At 44.9% G+C, this 17,934-nt stretch overlaps 1 protein-coding gene across 1 annotated transcript; it reads right to left on the bottom strand.

Annotated features, from left to right (window-relative positions):
* Positions 1 to 3,372: 3,372 nt before the first annotated feature.
* Positions 3,373 to 17,622, bottom strand: FGF6 (fibroblast growth factor 6). Its single transcript, XM_083503583.1, has 4 exons — positions 16,801 to 17,622; positions 14,218 to 14,321; positions 10,892 to 11,131; positions 3,373 to 4,202 (listed from the first exon to the last, which is right to left on the bottom strand). Exons 1-3 carry the CDS (start codon positions 17,321 to 17,323, stop codon positions 10,955 to 10,957), a joined length of 804 nt encoding a protein of 267 aa, XP_083359709.1. The 5' UTR covers positions 17,324 to 17,622; the 3' UTR covers positions 3,373 to 4,202; positions 10,892 to 10,954.
* Positions 17,623 to 17,934: the final 312 nt, after the last annotated feature.

Here is a 17,934-nt window from a genome sequence, read left to right as displayed (position 1 = left end):
CAAAAGTCACCGCTGTTCCTTTTTAGCATCCTTATAATCATGGGACCTAGGAAGTACATGAGTGTGTGAGTGGAAATACGAAGGTGGGCTGTTTATTCTATAGCAGTTATATTCCAGGAATAATTACAGACCAAGTCAACAACATGTACTGTGGATTACGCGTGCATTTCTCACCGCAGATCTTAGTCCAAAGGTTGTTAAATCGCACATCCTGAAGTGGCTGTATTTGGGACAGCCTGTCTTTGTCATGCAACCCACACACAGAAAACATCCTGGTTCAGCTTAACTACATGAAACAAATCAAGTCAACACAATCCACTGAGGCTTCAATCCACAATATATGCAATGCCAAATGCATCTGCGGTCTTTTTGCATGTTTTCCTCCATCTGTGGAACTGTTACCTTAGAAAAATTCCTGGAATGCTATTTACGGCTTTGAAAAATAAGAAGAGGGGATACTCTAGTAAGACAGAAAGTCTTGGGGAAGACTGCTTAGCTGAATCGGGGTGTGTGTAAGACAACACAATGCATTTTGTGATCTACATTACCAATACTTAATGCAGAGGTTTTCATCCTTGTTGAGTCCACGGCTCCCTTGACCTACTACATACTTTCTGCAAGTCCCCTGTGGGGCTCAGGAGCCTAGTTATGTCACCTCTTCCTGCAGAGCTGGCAGCCCATTGCCCCTTGGGGAATATTCCCTCAGCCTCCTCCCTACTCCATGGGTGTCTTCCAGGCAGCAGCCTCCCACCATCCCTGGTCTCGGACGGAGATGGTGTTGCAAGTCATATGCCTACGACCTGACCTTTTTGATGCCATCCAATTGGCTGCCATGACAATAGGAGATGCAGCCAGTGTTTGAATCCAAATCCAGTTGTGCTAACCAAGGAAGGAAGAAACAAAAGGGAATACTCTCAGGGTGGAGACCTGCTTCATCCTGCCATGAACCACAGAACCATACATGACATTGGAAATGATGCCTTCTTTTGTCCAATCATATTTGGAATTTGCTTTTAAGCATTTGTTAGATGCTATATAAACCCCAGGCTTCACAGCAAAAATACACATACCCTTCTAGTGTCCCTATTTTCCAAGGACAGTCCCAGATTTTCAGAAACTGTTCTGGTTTCTGGTTAGATCCTGCAATATGTCTCACTTTTCTTTAGGTAAAGGTAAAGGGACCCCTGACCGTTAGGTCCAGTCGTGGCCAACTCTGGGGTTGCGGCGCTCATCTCACTTTATTGGCCGAGGGAGCCAGCGTACAGCTTCCGGGTCATGTGGCCAGCAGGTCTGAGCCGCTTCTAGCGAACCAGAGCAGCACACGGAAACGCCATTTACCTTCCCGCTGCAGCGGTACCTATTTATCTACTTGCACTTTGACGTGCTTTCGAACTGCTAGGTTGGCAGGAGCAGGGACCGAGCAATGGGAGCTCACCCCGTCGCGGGGATTCAAACTGCCAACCTTCTGATCAAGTCCTAGACTCTGTGGTTTAACCCACAGCGCCACCTGCATCCCTCACTTTTCCTTAGGACATCCCTATTTTCGTCAGAAAAATGTTGGTGGGCATGGAATAGTTTTATTGCACCATTTCACTTGCTGCCTGAAATCACTCCTGCTGGATCCCATCACACCAGATAGAGGTAAAAAGGTAAAGGTAAAGGACCCCAGAATGGTTAAGTCCAGTCAAAGGCGACTGAGGTTGCGGTGCTCATCTTGCTTTCAGGCCGAGGGAGCCGGCATTTGTCCACAGACAGCTTTCCGGGTCATGTGGCCAGCATGACTAAGCCCCTTCTGGTGCAACGGAACACCAAAACCAGAACAGTGCACGGAAACGCAGTTTACCTTCCCGCCACAGCGGTACCTATTTATCTACTTTCACTGGTTTGCTTTCAAACTGCTAGGTAGGCAGGAGCTGGGACAGAACAGTGGGAACTCACCCTGTTGTGCGGATTCGAACCACCAACCTTCTGATCAGCAAGCCCAAGAGGCTCAGTGGTTTAGACCAAAGCGCCACCCACATCCCTTACACCAGGTAGAACCTGTGGACTGACTCAGTCCTCCTCACCTGCTTTTACTTCATGGCTTCCTGTTCCTTTGGACCACCCCACTTCCTGCAACTGCTGCAAAGGTCCCTTCCAGAGCTCTGCTCCCTAACCCCGCTTCTCTGGATCCCTGCTTGCTGAAGCAGATATCCTGGCCGCAGCTGCCAAGAAGTCCTTCTAAGGGCTCCCTCTTGCGGACTGTTTTCTTGCCTGACTTGGGACTTTCAATGTGTCCTAGCTCTCCTTTTTCCATTTTTATTGCCCAGAGTGCTGAAAATCTTGCTCATTGTTCTCTGTCTTGTCTGGTGCTTTCCCTACAAATTGTTGCCTCCACACCTACAGGTTCCACACACCCATCTAAGTCTTCTGGTTCTCCTTTGGGCTTCTTTTCCAGATAAACAAAACAATCCATTTCTTTTGTGTGTGCGTGTTAGCTTACTCATGGTTAAAATTAATTATCAAATTCCCTCTTTGAAAATAAGTAAATATCTATGTATTGTTGCTGAGCTCTTCCCCATTGAAAATGTGTATTTTTATTCTCTCTCTGCGATAAACAAAAACCCAATTTAAGACATGTGCAAATATATAGGTAAAGGTAAAGGGATCCCTGACCATTAGGTTCAGTTGTGGCCAATTCTGGGGTTGCGACGCTCATCTCGCTTTATTGGCCGAGGGAGCCGGCGTACAGCTTCCGGGTCATGTGGCCAGCATGACTAAGCCACTTCTGGCGAACCAGAGCAGCGCACGGAAACGTCGTTTACCTTCCCGCTGCAGCGGTACCTATTTATCTACTTGCACTTTGACGTGCTTTCGAACTGCTAGGTTGGCAGGAGCTGGGACCGAGCAACGGGAGCTCACCCCGTTGCGGGGATTCGAACCACCAACCTTCTGATCGGCAAGTTCTAGGCTCTGTGGTTTAACCCACAGCGCCACCCACGTCCCTTGTGCAAATATATACTACAGTGGTGCCCCGCAAGACGAATGCCTCGCAAGACGGAAAACCTGCTAGACGAAAGGGTTTTCCGTTTTTGAGCTGCTTCGCAAGACGATTTTCCCTATGGACTTGCTTTGCAAGACGAAAACGTCTTGCAAGTGTTCCAATTTTTTTTCGCTCCCCCCCCTTTTTCTAAGCCGCTAAGCCGCTAATAGCCTTTTAGCCGCTAATCTGCTAAGCCTTTAATAGCCACTAAGCCTTTAATAGCCGCTAAACCGCTAATAGCGCTAATCCACTAAGCCGCTAATAGGGTTGCTTCACAAGACGAAAAAACCGCTAGACGAAGAGGCTCGCGGAACGGATTAATTTCGTCTTGCGAGGCACCACTGTACTGCATAAATCTACCAATATGCACTACCGCCACTGCTTAAAAATCCAGTTTCACAAGATTCTGAGCACCTATGTATGGGAAACACAGGAGTATTTACAAAGAAGGCTTGCTAACATCATGCCACCATGATCTCCAGCAGCCCTAGAAGTAGGTTATCCGCCCCCCCCAAAAGCCAATTTAACTCTTTTCTATGTATCTATTTGAACAAAACTTTCCCTTAATGATCTTCAAATGTAGACAGCCATGCCTGTTAAACCATTGTTCAAGGATAGCAGATTGAGTAATGGAGATGCCTGTTTGTGCTTGAATGTGTGAAGATATGGATGCATGTATTGACCAGACAAGACACTTGCATGTGCTTAGCAAGATGGGACTGTTGCTTTGACCTACTGGCAATGCAGTTTTCCCAAACCAAAAAAATAAAGTCAACACAGACATTTGTCTTACTCAATACAGCACCTCTGGAGTAAGGAAGAAACAAACTTTATAGGAAGCTGGACTCTGAATGCTACGAGGAACATAAAATGTAATTTATTTAACAACACATTAAAATGGCACTTGTGCACAGCACATACATATGAGAAATAAAAGCATATACTTGACAGACGTGTGGTTGAACACAAATGTTTGTTTCCGACAAATGTACAGTTTCCATTGTTAAGTTCATGTTGAGTCAGCATATGAGGTATATTTGGCAGTTCCGCTTTATTCTGTAGCAGTAAAAACTCATCTGGGGCACTGTATCCAGTTCTGAGCACCACGTTTTAAGAAGGTGAGATTGGAATGGGATCGGAGAAGGCAAACAAAGATGGTCAGTGGTGTGGAAAACAAGTCCTGTGAAGAAAGATGGAAGGAGCTTGGGATGTCCGGAGAAGAGAAGGCTGAGGAGGACTCTTGCAGAGGGCAAAGGCATGACTGTGCTGAGCTGGCTTAAGTTAGAGGATAGTTTTGATTGAGCCTTAGAGGAAACTTCTTAACAGTAAGAGCCATCCAAAAAAAGAAGGATTTTTCGCTCCCTAGAAGTCTTCAAGACAGCCACCTGTTGGAGATATTCCAGCTCTGGATTTCCTGCACTCAGCAGGAAGTTGACCTACACCACCCCCTCAATGATTTTATGAAGAGTATACAGTGGTACCTCAGGTTACATACGCTTCAGGTTAAATATGCTTCAGGTTACAGACTCCGCTAGCCCAGAAATAGTGCTTCAGGTTAAGAACTTTGCTTCAGGATAAGAACAGAAATCGGGCTCCGGCAGCGCGGCAGCAGCGGGAGGCCCCATTAGCTAATGTGGTGCTTCAGGTTAAGAACAGTTTCAGGTTAAGTACGGACCTCCGGAACGAATGAAGTACTTAACCCGAGGTACCACTGTACCCAGCCCAGTTGGTGTGTGATAGTAGCTATCCTGTTTTGCTTGTTCACAGACTATTTTCTGTCTATAACTAGACACTGTTTCCTCATTTGTGTACAGTGGTACCTCGGGTTAAATACTTAATTCGTTCCGGAGGTCCGTTCTTAACCTGAAACTGTTCTTAACCTGAAGCACCACTTTAGCTAATGGGGCCTCCTGCTGCTGCCGCACAATTTCTGTTCTCATCCTGAAGCAAAGTTCTTAACCTGAAGCACTACAGTGGTGCCCCGCAAGACGAATGCCTCGCAAGACGGAAAACCCGCTAGACGAAAGGGTTTTCCGTTTTTGAGCTGCTTCGCAAGACGATTTTCCCTATGGGCTTGCTTTGCAAGACGAAAATGTCTTGCAAGTGTTCCGATTTTTTTTTTGCCCCCCCCCTTTTTCTAAGCCGCTAATAGCCTTTTAGCCGCTAATCCACTAATCTTTTAATAGCCACTAAGCCTTTAATAGCCGCTAAACCGCTAATCCGCTAAGCCGCTAATAGGGTTGCTTCGCAAGACGAAAAAACCGCTAGACAAAGAGACTCGCGGAACGGATTAATTTCGTCTTGCGAGGCACCACTGTATTTCTGGGTTAGCTGAGTCTGTAACCTGAAGCGTATTTAACCTGAGGTACCACTGTATTTAAATCCTAGATTTATTATTTTGTGTTTCACACTGAAGGATATTATCCCATTTGGCCCTTGTGTGATGCATAATATGCTGGTTTTCACATTTCAAACAAGAGAAGTGCGAGATGCCATTTTATTTCCCACCCTTTGCCTTCTCAAAAATGTCTAAATTTCTTCTACATTCACCAGAAGCAATAAGTTGCAATAAATGCAAGATACATCCGAGCCTTTCAAGTCTACCTCACTGAGAAGTACATAGTTGGTGAGAGATACAGGATCTTTCAGTGTTTAAGAGGCCAAAAAGCTCCATGCTCAGAGACATTTGAGATGAGCATAGAACAATTCAGAAATCCTAGTTAAATATCTGACACAGAAACAACTACCTACAGAGCACCCTTTGTAAATAGATTGTTCGTATAATGGTAATGTGGGTTGACGTACACATCTAAGCAGATCTAGGGGACAAATTTTCAGATCGTGTTAATGATAAAAACTGGATGTATTTACAATTTTGTCATCAGCTTCCTTTCCAAGCTACATGATCAGTATTCAGAGACTCAAAAGCAGTAAGAGCTGCTGTTCCCTGCAGGACTCACATTAATTAAAATAGTATGTGTGTTCCTTGCAACAATTCTTCCACCATATCACCTTGAAGTCTCAGAAAGTATTTTCCTGGCCACAACTTGATAATTCAAGTCACTTTATCCCAGTGTTGACAGCTTTACAGGGATACGAGGTTAAAACAGGGGTGTCCAATTTTTTTTCAAAGAGGGTCAGATTTGATGAAGTGAACATGCGTGTTGACCTTTTTTTAGGGTTGAATTTCTTGAGCTTTTGGGGGGGATTGAGGTTGTTGAGCTTCTTTTTGGATTTCCTCCCAAAGTTGTTGCGCTAAGGATTGAAATAAATTGTCACAGGGGCCAGATTAACTAAGGTTACCAGATTATTTTCAATGAAACCAGGGACACTTTTTTGTTCTTTTGAAGCCAAGTAGCAACAGGGAGTCAGTAGTGGGGATGGTGAGGCAAAAGACCCTGTGCCCAAGCACACATGGACATTGTATAAAGATGCAAAGCCCTTATTTCGTACCCTGTGAAGACTCCCAAGCCTTCCCTGATCTCCTTGCCCCTTCTCCCTTTGTTTTGACAGAGCAGGGGAGGCTCGGGAGTCACAGGCGGGCGGCCGTTGCCCAGGGGCCAGTCTGGTAGCGCAGTTGGCTCTGGCTGGCTTCAGAAGATGCTCGCTGCCGTGGCACAGGAAAAATGGCAGACGCTACGGCAGCGAGCAGTTCCTGAAAGCAGCCAGAACCAACTGCACTAACAGGCTGCTGAGGCTGCCGCTGCCACGTTTCCCAGGACAGATTTGCAAATCTGGGGACATTCCGGGGACAGAATTTGTCCGGGGACAGATTTGCAAATCCAGGGACTGTCCCAGGGAACAGGGTACGTAAGGTAACCCTAGATTAACCCAACCTGCAGGCCGGATTAGGCCCCTGGGCCGGACTTTGGACATGCCTGGGTTAAAATAAATACAGTCAGACCTTGGAAGTCAAACAGAATCCATTCTGGAAGTTCAACTTCCAAAACGTTCGAAAACCAAAGCGCGGCTCCTGAAGCTCCTGCAGCCAATCGGAAGCCATGGAAGCCCCGTCGGACGTTCGGCTTCAAAAATAGTTCGCAAACCGGAACAGTCATTTCTGGGTTTGCGACGGTCAGGAGCCAAAACGTTCAAGAACTAAGCTGTTCAAAAACCAAGACGTGACTGTAAATGTCTGAATTCCTTTCAGGATATAGAAATGCAACAAAGGGTTTTTTTAAAAAAAACAACAACAAGAAAATCCATGTATACTTGGCAAGCTTGCAGCTTCTGCATGGACACCTTGAAGACTGATAGAAGGCTACACATATAAGCTACTACTAAAGTGAGACAGCGCTAATCCATCCTATGCTTCAGCTGCTTCCATGTAGCTCAGATCGCCTCTTTTGTACGCGTGATTCATAGAGCTAAGCGTTCACCTTGCTCACTTTGCTGGATGTGAAACCTCTGGTGAGATTGCAAAAAAGAGTAGGTGTTCTGGCTTTAGATATTTGGGTAAGTAGCTAAGCAAGTGATTATCCCAGAACTGACATTAGCACTCCTTTCCATTTTCTGAGCAGGGCTGGCGAATCCCAACCCCCCGGTGGCAAAACTGTGCCAACGCCATAAATGTGGGAATAACTGGATACCTTTCGCTGAAACACTGGTATAATGGGCTATGGCAATTGGCCCTTGGCAAGAAATTGGCACAAGAATGCAGGGAAACTTCCACTAGTGGTGGGGGACCAGCTCTGTCAACTCAGTGGTGATCTGGCACCCATTTCTCTGCTTTGTTAATAAAGGGGGATTTTGACAGGAGGCCACCCTCAGCTTCCTTCTCATTTTGATATTTCTTGATAGTCTGCAACTTCTGGTGTTTTATCAGTTTCTCTTTCTGAATTGTATAGAGTGACTCTCTTCTTGTCGCTTCTTCATTATGGTTTTTAAAAATGACAATAAAAACAGTTTAAAAAGAAAAGTCTATTTTTGCTCTTGGTTGCAGATGAGACGGAACAAACCTCTCCCTTGGGCATATGATTCAGTTCCTCATGTTCTGATAACAGATTATAGCTTCACATTCTGTATATCTGTGAGTAAGACCCCTTGAATTCAGTAGGACTTACTTCTGAGTGGACACGGTTAGGAGTGGACTGTAAATGATGTTTCAAATTTAGGAATGCCCCCCTCTACTCAGGTATCTCAAGGCTTCTGGTCATAGATATTTATAGTGTCTATTGACTTAGGGTATCTTAAAATACTTTTTTAAAGGATGTGGCATGACCGGCATTCTGGAGAAAGGTTATATAAACAGATGAGTAAAGTTGAGTGGCCTCTCCATGTCTTCAAAGTAAAACGTATTTCACTCAATGACTTAAAATAAGATGACTGCCTCTGGGATTTTTAACAAGCTAGAAAATGCCCCAGAATTTTTCTGCAACATGCACTGATTCCACAGCAGGAAAGGCAGTGGCTAATAATGTATGCTAAGTAGGAAGTCTGAAAAACACTTGTCTGTGTATATTAATTTTATACATGTCATCAATTATATATCGCAGGCTAATATTCTGATGCTTAAAGGAATGAACAGTGCAAGTGGCACAATATATCATTTATCTGCTTCTCTCAGTATGTGTTCCAACAAATATCCAAAAGTTGGCAAATTTTGTCAATAATGTGTCACAGCACGGTATCATAGCACAAACAATGTTCTAGCAGTGCAATCATATGTATATCTAATTAGAAATAAGCTTCAGTGGCTTCTGTGGGACTTACTCACTGGTAAGTATGTATGGCGGCCATATTTTGGGGAATGCATAACTAGAGTATGTCAGCCCGCCTCCCAAAATTGTCCCCCGGACCAAGGACTAGATCTGGGGGGTTCTTCCCAACTTTGTGTTTCAGCTCCGTAGGATGGATTCAACTAAGCAGGTGGGAGCCAGTGCCCCACAAGTCCAAACAGGATCGCCCTCTTCCTCCCTTGCACCCCCAAGCTGGCTCTAGGGGTCTAGACACTCCCCCCAGAACAACAGATGGACGGAGGAGAGGGGAGACTTTACCGACGAGCATGTGGAAATGCTTGTTTGATGGCACGATTGAAGGCTACCCCATCAGAGTGCTTTTCAAGACTCCGATTGGGACCACAGAAGCTGGATTTAACCTGGAGTGACCAAGAGGGAAGGGAGGACCAGGAGGGATCTGGGAGACTGGGGCAGGGGGAAGAGTCAGGAGGAAAAAGGGCATGTATTACTGCATGTGTACTCATGCACACATATCCGATCTCGTAGAATAAACCCTCTTGATACCGCTCAATATTTTCACATGTTCGCCCACCATCAAATCGCATCTCTCCTCTGTCTTTGGACAGATTGTAAAAAAAAACACAACCCTGGACAGGTCCAGTGTTTTTGGGTACTGCTGCGGTGCAAAAGCATAGATCCAAGGCACAGATCCAAATGGATCCACATTACAAGCGATTCCTGAAATCCACCATTAAGCCATAGAACAGGGTGTGTCCAACTCAGTTATTACAGAGAGCCATAGGAGCCAACTCCTAGGGGCTGTGGGGGCTTCGGCCTCCACAATAAAATATTTGAGCACAAAGCTGATGGACGTTTCCATTCAAATGGTGTGTGTGTGCATTGCGTCATGTGATCCATTGTGCAGGGTGGGGCTTACCTGGGCCCCCACAATATTTCATTCAAGTTGGCAGCCCTGCAGAAAACTAAGCTATTTAATGTTATGTTTATAGAATCCTAAAACTGTAGAGTTCAAGGGGAGTCCAACCGTCATCCAGTCTGCAATCCTGCCTACAGCTATCCCTGGGGCTCGAACCACCAACCTTCTGGTTAACAGCCAGGCACACTCACCCACTGCACCACAGAAGGGCCATTATGGTAGACCCACACCAGGATTTCAGAATGCTTACGCTAAGCACAGATTAAAAACTTGACACTGGAAACACTGTGTGAAAGAAAACTGAGTGCGAACACAGCCTTGATGTATATACAATAAATGGACACGGCAAGGGGAATTTTACAAGGAAGGACACCAGCCTGCATGCAGCTGAACTCTATAATAAACAGGGCTGCCATACGTCCGGGATATCAAAGGTGGAATTGACGTCCAGGGGGGTGGGGTGGGGGTGGATTTCTGAAAGGCGGTGCTTTGCCCTGGATCTTAGGCAAGTCAAGATCTTGTCTGAAAAAAGCTCGACAGCATTTGGGTTTTCCTAAAATAAGCTCAACAACTTTCGAGGTGTCCTTGTTTTTTACTTTTTGAAATATGGCAACCCTAACGATAAACCAGTTCTTCTGCAAAGTTCAGCCTAAGTCAAGTTCTTATTTCTAAGAGTCCCGGGTCTCTGAGCACCACACTGATCCTCACCACTGCCTTGTGTGAACTGCTTGTGCTCTACACCCAGCAAACCTCTAGGGTTGCAAACATAGCAAGTCTTCCCTTCACGAAATCCCTCATAAAGGTCCAATAAACTCCAGGGCTCCTGATAACACAATTTGGAAACCTAATATAATGAGCTTGATCTATGAGAAGATTGTATGTGAATGATTGAAGTGGGAAGTAACTGATAAACGATTCATCACACTACTAAAAATCTCAGATATATGTTTGTTTTCTGTTGAAGTTACACTGAAAGAACAGTAGTTGTGGCAAGTATCCAGACTCAGCTAGATCCCAGTTCTGCAGCTACACCACTGATTTGTTTTTTTTTGCTTTTTGTAAATGCAAAAATTTCACCATTGACAAAGTTAGACAAAGTAGTAACTTTTGGATGAATAATTCCTATCTCGAAAGGAGTTGTTTTGAAATCGGTGTAGAAAAATTAGTGTAATGGATCCTGTACAAATGATTTCACCTATATATCCATATATATATATATATATAGTAACAAATGAGTGAATATATATTCTTTACCTGGGAGATGATTCTCATGTGCAAATTGAAATAGGGCAGTTTAAATGCATTTTACGCTGGTCTTCATAATCTGGGTAAAAAGTGTGTGACAGTCTGAACAAGCGAGACTTTGCTTCCTCTTTTGGCTCTCCCGTGTTTGCTGAGGGCTATGTAAAAGCTTTTGTACATGGCTGATTCGTAGGCATTGTAGTTGTTGGGAAGAAGAGTTTCTTTGAATTTACATTCGTCTTGAAAAGTTGCCTGGATAGAGAGAAGAAAGAAACACAGTGTGATTGCAACATCTGCTCACATTCGTCATCACGTGTTGCCTGTACAGTTCCCTTCATTTCTGGAATAGCACCTTTAATCTGTATTGCTTCATATTGTTTCAAGGTGTATACATTAAATACAGGTAGGTAGATAGATGAATCGATGGGAATGTATACATCAATTAAATAAATGGGTGGGTGGGTGAGAGAGAAAGGTAAACGGCCAGTTCCTGTGGTCCATACCTTTATTGCTACTCTCCTGAAAATACTCCTTCCAAACAGAGAAGGTAGAAATGGCAAAAATGATATTCTGGCGCCCAGAACTGGACACAGGAGTGCAGGTGTGTTCTTTCCAAGGCAGAATAGAATGGTACAATTACTTCCCTTGATTTGAATGCTATACTTCTGTTGATGCAGAAGTATCAACAAGGAGCAAGACGGTCTGAGCATAACACACCAATCCTGGTCCAACCGCACTGGCTACCGATTAGTTTCTGGGCTCAATTCAAGGTGCTGGTTTTGACCTATAAAGCCTTAAATGGCTCAGGACCGCAATACCTTAAGGACCTTAAAAAGTGGAAAACCCAACGATAGAAGAATGGCAGGTGAAGATGATGGATTTTTCGGAGCTAGCCAACCTAACCGGAAGAGTCCGCGACCAGAAGGAGGAGGAGTATCAGGAAGAGTGGATTAAATTTAATGATTACTTAGTTAAATATGTTAACTTAACTGAAAACAACTTGCAGATACTTAATTGGCTTAGGATTTTATTTATGTTGAATATCGAATTAATAGGTTTAATTTCATAATGTGAAGATCTAAGGATGTTAATGTTTAAGTTAAATTTTATAAGAACTGTGATTTGGAAAACCGTTAAAAGGATATGCAATGAAATTCAACCAAGAGGAAGCAAGGAAGTCACTTAACAATGTTAACAAGTGCAATTTTCAATAAGGCTATGATTTATGTTTGTTTGTCTTATGTGTTTGTTTGTTTATAATGTTGTGAAAACCAATAAAAAAATTCTCTGCAGTGGCTCCCTGTCTGCGGAATGCTCTCCCCAGGAAAGTTCACCTGGCGCCTTCACTATACATCTTTAGGTGCCAGGCAAAAACATTCCTCTTCAAGCAGGCCTTTGCCTGACCTGACATCCTATACCCTTTTTTGAATGCTGGCTCATTTCAGGGGGGGGGGGAGATCTGGTTTTTGTTTTGATTTTATGTAAGTGATTTTTAATGTGAACCGCGCTGAGACCTCCGGCGCACGATCCGGCCCATGGAGGGATCCCCACTGGGGTGAACCAGCCCAGGCGATGTAAACCTTGCCAACTCCTGTTTGCTAATACAGCTATCAAGGTAACTTGCATGTGTGAATCAGTGATCATAGCTGTACCGTCACAGATAAAATTCGGTATCTCCTGATGGCTGGGTGAGCACCATAGATTAAAAACACACCAGCACCAGTTTCCTTTGAGCAGCAAGTTCCCACTATGCATCACAAATATGTTTTGAAACTCCCCATAGTTTTGAAAGCGGCATTGGTGGCCGCTGTTTGAGAAAGCGTGTTCTCCCTCGTGGAGCGCACGTGTTGTGGTCGGGGCTGACAAGACACCTCACTGTTGCTGGGCAAAAGAGTTTGGCCATCTTTAAGCAGGGGCGGGCTGTTACTGGGGAGATTTATAGGTTGCCATTTGTTGATTGACAGCCCTATTTGTTAAATACACTGCACACAGCGACGAACTTCCTCTTTTCGCTGCATGCTTCGGATCACCCGCCCTCCCTTCCCTAATTTTAGGCTGTTTGCTTGACCTTGCTATGCCTGTCATGGGGTTGCCTGCTTTTGGGGCAGGGGCCCGGTAGGAATTTTGTCCATTTGGCTGATTGGCTGGTGCCATTTGGTTTTTGCCTACTGCGTAGCAAATCGCCACAACTTGTAAGGTTGTGGTTAGGCATTGGTTTGGGAATTGGTTGGTGGAGGGGCATGGATTTGGCTGTGCCTGCCCCTCCAAGATGCTGCTGCTGCTGCAAGGGTTTTCTGTTAAAGGAACCCAGGGGCTTGCCATGCTTTTGTCTGAACCCCGTGGCAAGGGGCTAGGGCCACGCAAGCCCCTGGGAGCATTCTGGGGAGAGGTGAGGCATGGTTCCCAGTCCCATCTCTCTCCCCGGGTGACTTACCCTTATTGACTTCGGGGGGGGGGGTGCAAATGTCAGAGCTGTCCCCGTGCCGGGTCAGTTAGTCACTACCAATGCCTAAGCAACCACTCACATCAGTGGCGTAGTGTGGGGGGTGCAGGGGGAGCCGGCCGCACCGGGCGCAATATCTGGGGGGGGGGCGCGCTTGCACTCGCAGCTCTCTGCCCCTACCTGGCTCACTCACTCTCTCTCTCTCACTGCAGTGCTGGCTGTGCGAATCCAATCCGAGCCGCTGGGTCGCCGCCCACTGTGGAGGGGGGGGGGTGCCAGGCGTGCGGTGCGGAGAGAGAGCGAGGGACTATCTGGGGGAGGGACAGTGCAGCGGCCGCCCAGCGCAGCGCTGAGCGCGGGAGAGAACCACACCAGACCAGACCAGGCAGCAGCAAGAAGAAGCTGGCAGCGGCGGCAGGTTAGGGGTTAGGGGGCGCAAATTACTTGCCTTGCCCTGGGTGCTGACAACCCACGCTACGCCACTGGCTCACATTGCTGTATTTTTAATAAAGTTGTGGCCAAAATTATGCCCAAAACCTTAAACAGAATCAAGTGTCATTGTGTTCTTATTTGGGGTGTCTTGGGGACCTTGATGCGCAAACAGTTCGCACATGCAGCTCTGATTCATCAGTTGTACAGTAAAAGCCATCAACATACAAAGATGGGAAAACTGCCGACAAGGCAACACGAGAATCAGTCCTAAAGTTACAAACACTATATCTTGCACAATAAATACAGTTAATTTGGACCAACTAATCTCATACATTTTGGAATGCCAGATGTTGACAGGAACTGATACTTTTTCAAAGGTGAAAATATTCAAGATTTCTCAGCAAAACGCATAGCAACGTATTAGCATTTCCTTGACTGAAAACCAGACTGTAAGACTACTCACCGTGCCGTATAATTTCCCGTTGCTGTTCATTGCAATAAAGAGTGCACTTTTGACACCAAACAGACTAACCACACCTCTCTCTACTGTTGATATTTCCAAGAGACCTAGAGAAGCAGACAGATGCAATGGAGATTGAAAGCCGCTTTTTTTATAGCTGCTGAAGGAGCATTATTAAATATAGAAACCCCTATTTTAAAAAGTTATACAAAATTTAATAGAAAACAGTAACTTTTGTGCAACAGATTTTTCAGCTAACTGATCTTAAGAAACTAAAACCAAATTTTAAAAAATCACAAATAGGCTGGTCCACAAATAAATGCATTTTAGTCGATCTGCCTTTTATAAGTGAATAATCAGTTAGACAAGGAATTAAATCATTTGTGTCTGCAATCCTCTGCTCACTTACCTGAGAAAGCAAGTCCTACTGAAAGGAATGGAGCTTCGTTCTGAGTAGACATATATAGGATTGCACTGTGAATTTAGAACCCGACAGTTAAGCACCTTCATTTCTCATTGATTTCAAGGGGGAGGCTTAAAAGCTTAATTCTTAATCAAAGGAACACACACATGTTTAAGTGTGGCTGGACTGTGCACTAAATCACCATCCTATTTTAATTCTAGTTCTTTTCTGTGCGTCTATACGAGAGTGTGCCGCACACCAGAGGGCAATTCCACTTAGAAGAGACCCCAAAACAACACATTGAAGACTGAATAGTGCTAACAGAATGCTAACCGCCTCCTATTCCTGCATTTCAGGGGTTGGGCTAGATGACCCTTGGGGTCCCTTTCTACGATTCTATTATTGGGAGAGGAGGCTGAAAATTTGGGAAGAGAGGGAATGGAACGGAATGGCTGGGAAGGAGAAAAAGAGAGCCAGAAAGAGAGAGCGAGAGAGCGCACAATCTCACTCTCTGGCTAGGAAATTTCCTGGTTCTTACTGAGAAACAGTGTGGTGTAGTGGTTAAGAGCGGTAGTCTCGTAATCTGGGGAACCGGGTTCGCGTCTCCGCTCCTCCACATGCAGCTGCTGGGTGACCTTGGGCCAGTCACACTTCTTTGAAGTCTCTCAGCCCCACTCACCTCACAGAGTGTTTGTTGTGGGGGAGGAAGGGAAAGGAGAATGTGAGCCGCTTTGAGACTCCTGAAGGGGAGTGAAAGGCGGGATATCAAATCCAATTCTTCTTCTTCTTAAATGTTCCCAGGGATGGAAGTGAGAGTTGCCCATAGAAATCAATGGAGTAATTCAATATTTTAACATAACTGAAGCTGGGCAGCAGTGTAACCCCTTCCCCCCCAAAAAAACCCCAGCCCAGTTGGTGTGTGATAGGTAGCTATCCTGTATTGCTTGTTCACAGACTATTTTCTGTCCATAACTAGACACTGTTTCCTCATTTGTGTATTGCCTTTTGAGCAACATTTTAAAAAATGGCAGCATGTACATAAATGTACACGTTCTTTAGGTTTCTTCCGCTTCTTCCAGGTCTCTAGATGTAAAAGCGCTCCATGTGTGTGCATCTTATCTCTAGTACACAAGTACGCACAGGGATTCAGACACCAGCACGCTGGTTTTCCTTCCATTCCCCCTCCCAAGCCATCTGTCCAGACAGTAAATACGGCTCAAGGTGTTTGAGTGGCAGATTTCATTCTTCTGCAGTCAGATCCATTCTGAGATAAAAGATTATTTTTTTGCATTCTTAATTTGTTAAAAGAAAGCAGGAAATGATTGTTCTCAATCTAGTAGCACATCTGATACAGGACATATTGTTCCAGAACATATACATACTCTATCCAGCAGGAGGAACGAAATGGAAGGCTTAAGTAGTGATTTCTTGTCGTGATAATAGGTGCTTTAATGAACAAATATCCCTCTCTTTTATCTGTGGTGATGCTGTCATAATGTAATTGCTGGTTCAGAGCCAGCAAGCCCCGCCTTCTCTGCATTTTTGGCAAGCTCAGAACTTGCAGCAATGCATTTAAAACAAACCATAAATATAATTCCCACTCAGCTCTTCGAATTCCAACCCATTTACAGTGATCTCCACAATGTAGATCACAAAATGAATGATGAAGTCATTTTCTATACTTCGCAACCAATTGCTGGCATCATTTTTCAAAGCAGTCTTTTAATTTCCTGGATTAAAATTAACAACCTATATTATTGCCGTGAAAGCCATCTTTTAAGATTTCTCAGTATTCCCAACTTTTTCCCAAACATCCCATACATACAGGCTGCAAGTCCATCTACCTTCAAAAAAGGGGGGCATGGGGGAGCTGGAAGAGCATCTTAAAAAAGAGAGAGAGAAAAAAAGATCCCAACCTCTTTGCTTTTTCAAGGCTGTAAAGTCAAACCAACTAAAAATAAGTTGGTATCTAATTTTGTCCAAGTATTCAGGACGTGTTTCAGCCTGGAGTTTTGGGTGCTGATTGATCCTGAAACATTTAAAAAGGCCACAGAAGTACTTAAGACTAATAAAAATAATAATAATCAGCAGTAGCTTTCAGGTTCTAGGTAGGGTGTTAGAAATCAAGTCAAAATGTGATATCAATTCCACCATTTTGCATTGTGATGCAGTTTGCAACTCACTGTATTGGTTTTCAGCATGAATACCACTTATCTGTCCATCTGGAAATATCTGGAGATGAAACCCAATGCCCACGTTGCAGTAAAGCCTCCGCCGCCTCTTGATTCCTAGCAAATAGTCAGTCTCCCAGTTGACTTCAGATTTCTCCCCTGACATTCCAGCAAGGGACCTGGATAAGATAGACTCCCATCCTCTGTCCAACAGGGTGCCATTTGTTCTGACGACAACTGGGTAGGAAAAGAGAATCTCAGCCAGAAAGCCCAGGAGAACAAAAGCAGGGAACGTCAAGTGAATGCTGGCTTCGTAGGACATAGTGATGAGAAGCCTTTGTGCAATAGCCATCCGTTCACCTCCTGGGCACGTGGTCAGAATTAATGGCCCTAAAAATACCACCCTTCTTGTTTTTCTCCCTTCAGCATGGTGGCAGTGGCTTATTTTTGGAAAGCAGAGGAAGATTTTGGACATGAAACTAAAGCCCAAGAGCAGTTGGGTCAGGGAGAGAACGAGAAGCCTGGTGGGGACCATGTTTTGAATACTTCCTGCTCTCCAGTCAGCAGCGTTCTATATTTGATTGATCTATCGTTATGTTAAAAGGGAGACCCCACCCTGCAGTATCGATCTGGCATCAGTGTTCTGCCTAAGGGTTACATCCGTGTAACCCTTAATCAGCGGATGCTCCTCTGTTGAGCAAAGTGGGGTGTAGCCCTACAAAGAGTCTAGTCCCCCCAAACTTCTGCAGCCATGGTCCAGTCTCCTGCCACTCAGGCATTACAGTGTATTAAGCATTTCCCGGACTGAGAGGCTTCCTCAATATTTCTGCCCATCTTCTCTGCTTAGCTGATGAAAATAATCAACCTTGAGATGTAGGCTGACAGTGACTCGCCCAAGGCAGCCCAGGGAGCTTCACAGATGAGCTGAGATTTAGGCTTTCAGCACCGTTTCCCATCTGTAGACGCAAGAGAGCTATTAGGATGATAATAATAATTGGAAATTCCAATGGGTTTCCAGACAGCACTGGGGGATTTCCCGGCTGATATGACTGATGCTCCTGTCAAAGCCCCAGCCAACTGCTGGAACATCAGAATGGCTCAGGCTGTTGACACCATTGCCCGAGTGCCTTCTCCCACTTGGCTCCC

Source organism: Podarcis liolepis (genome assembly GCF_965112155.1).
Source record: "Podarcis liolepis genome assembly, chromosome: 5".
Lineage (NCBI taxonomy): Eukaryota > Metazoa > Chordata > Lepidosauria > Squamata > Lacertidae > Podarcis > Podarcis liolepis.
This window is presented reverse-complemented; position numbering and strand designations above follow the sequence as displayed.

Coding starts and splice junctions, on each gene's coding strand:
- FGF6 (XM_083503583.1), bottom strand. CDS start 17,323: ATGGTCCCCACCAGGCTTCTCGTTCTCTCCCTGACCCAACTGCTCTTG. Junction 14,322..16,800: donor TCATGCTGAAAACCAATACA/GTGAGTTGCAAA, acceptor CTGCTTCTCTAG/GTCTCTTGGAAATATCAACA. Junction 11,132..14,217: donor ACGGGAAATTATACGGCACG/GTGAGTAGTCTT, acceptor CTCTCTATCCAG/GCAACTTTTCAAGACGAATG.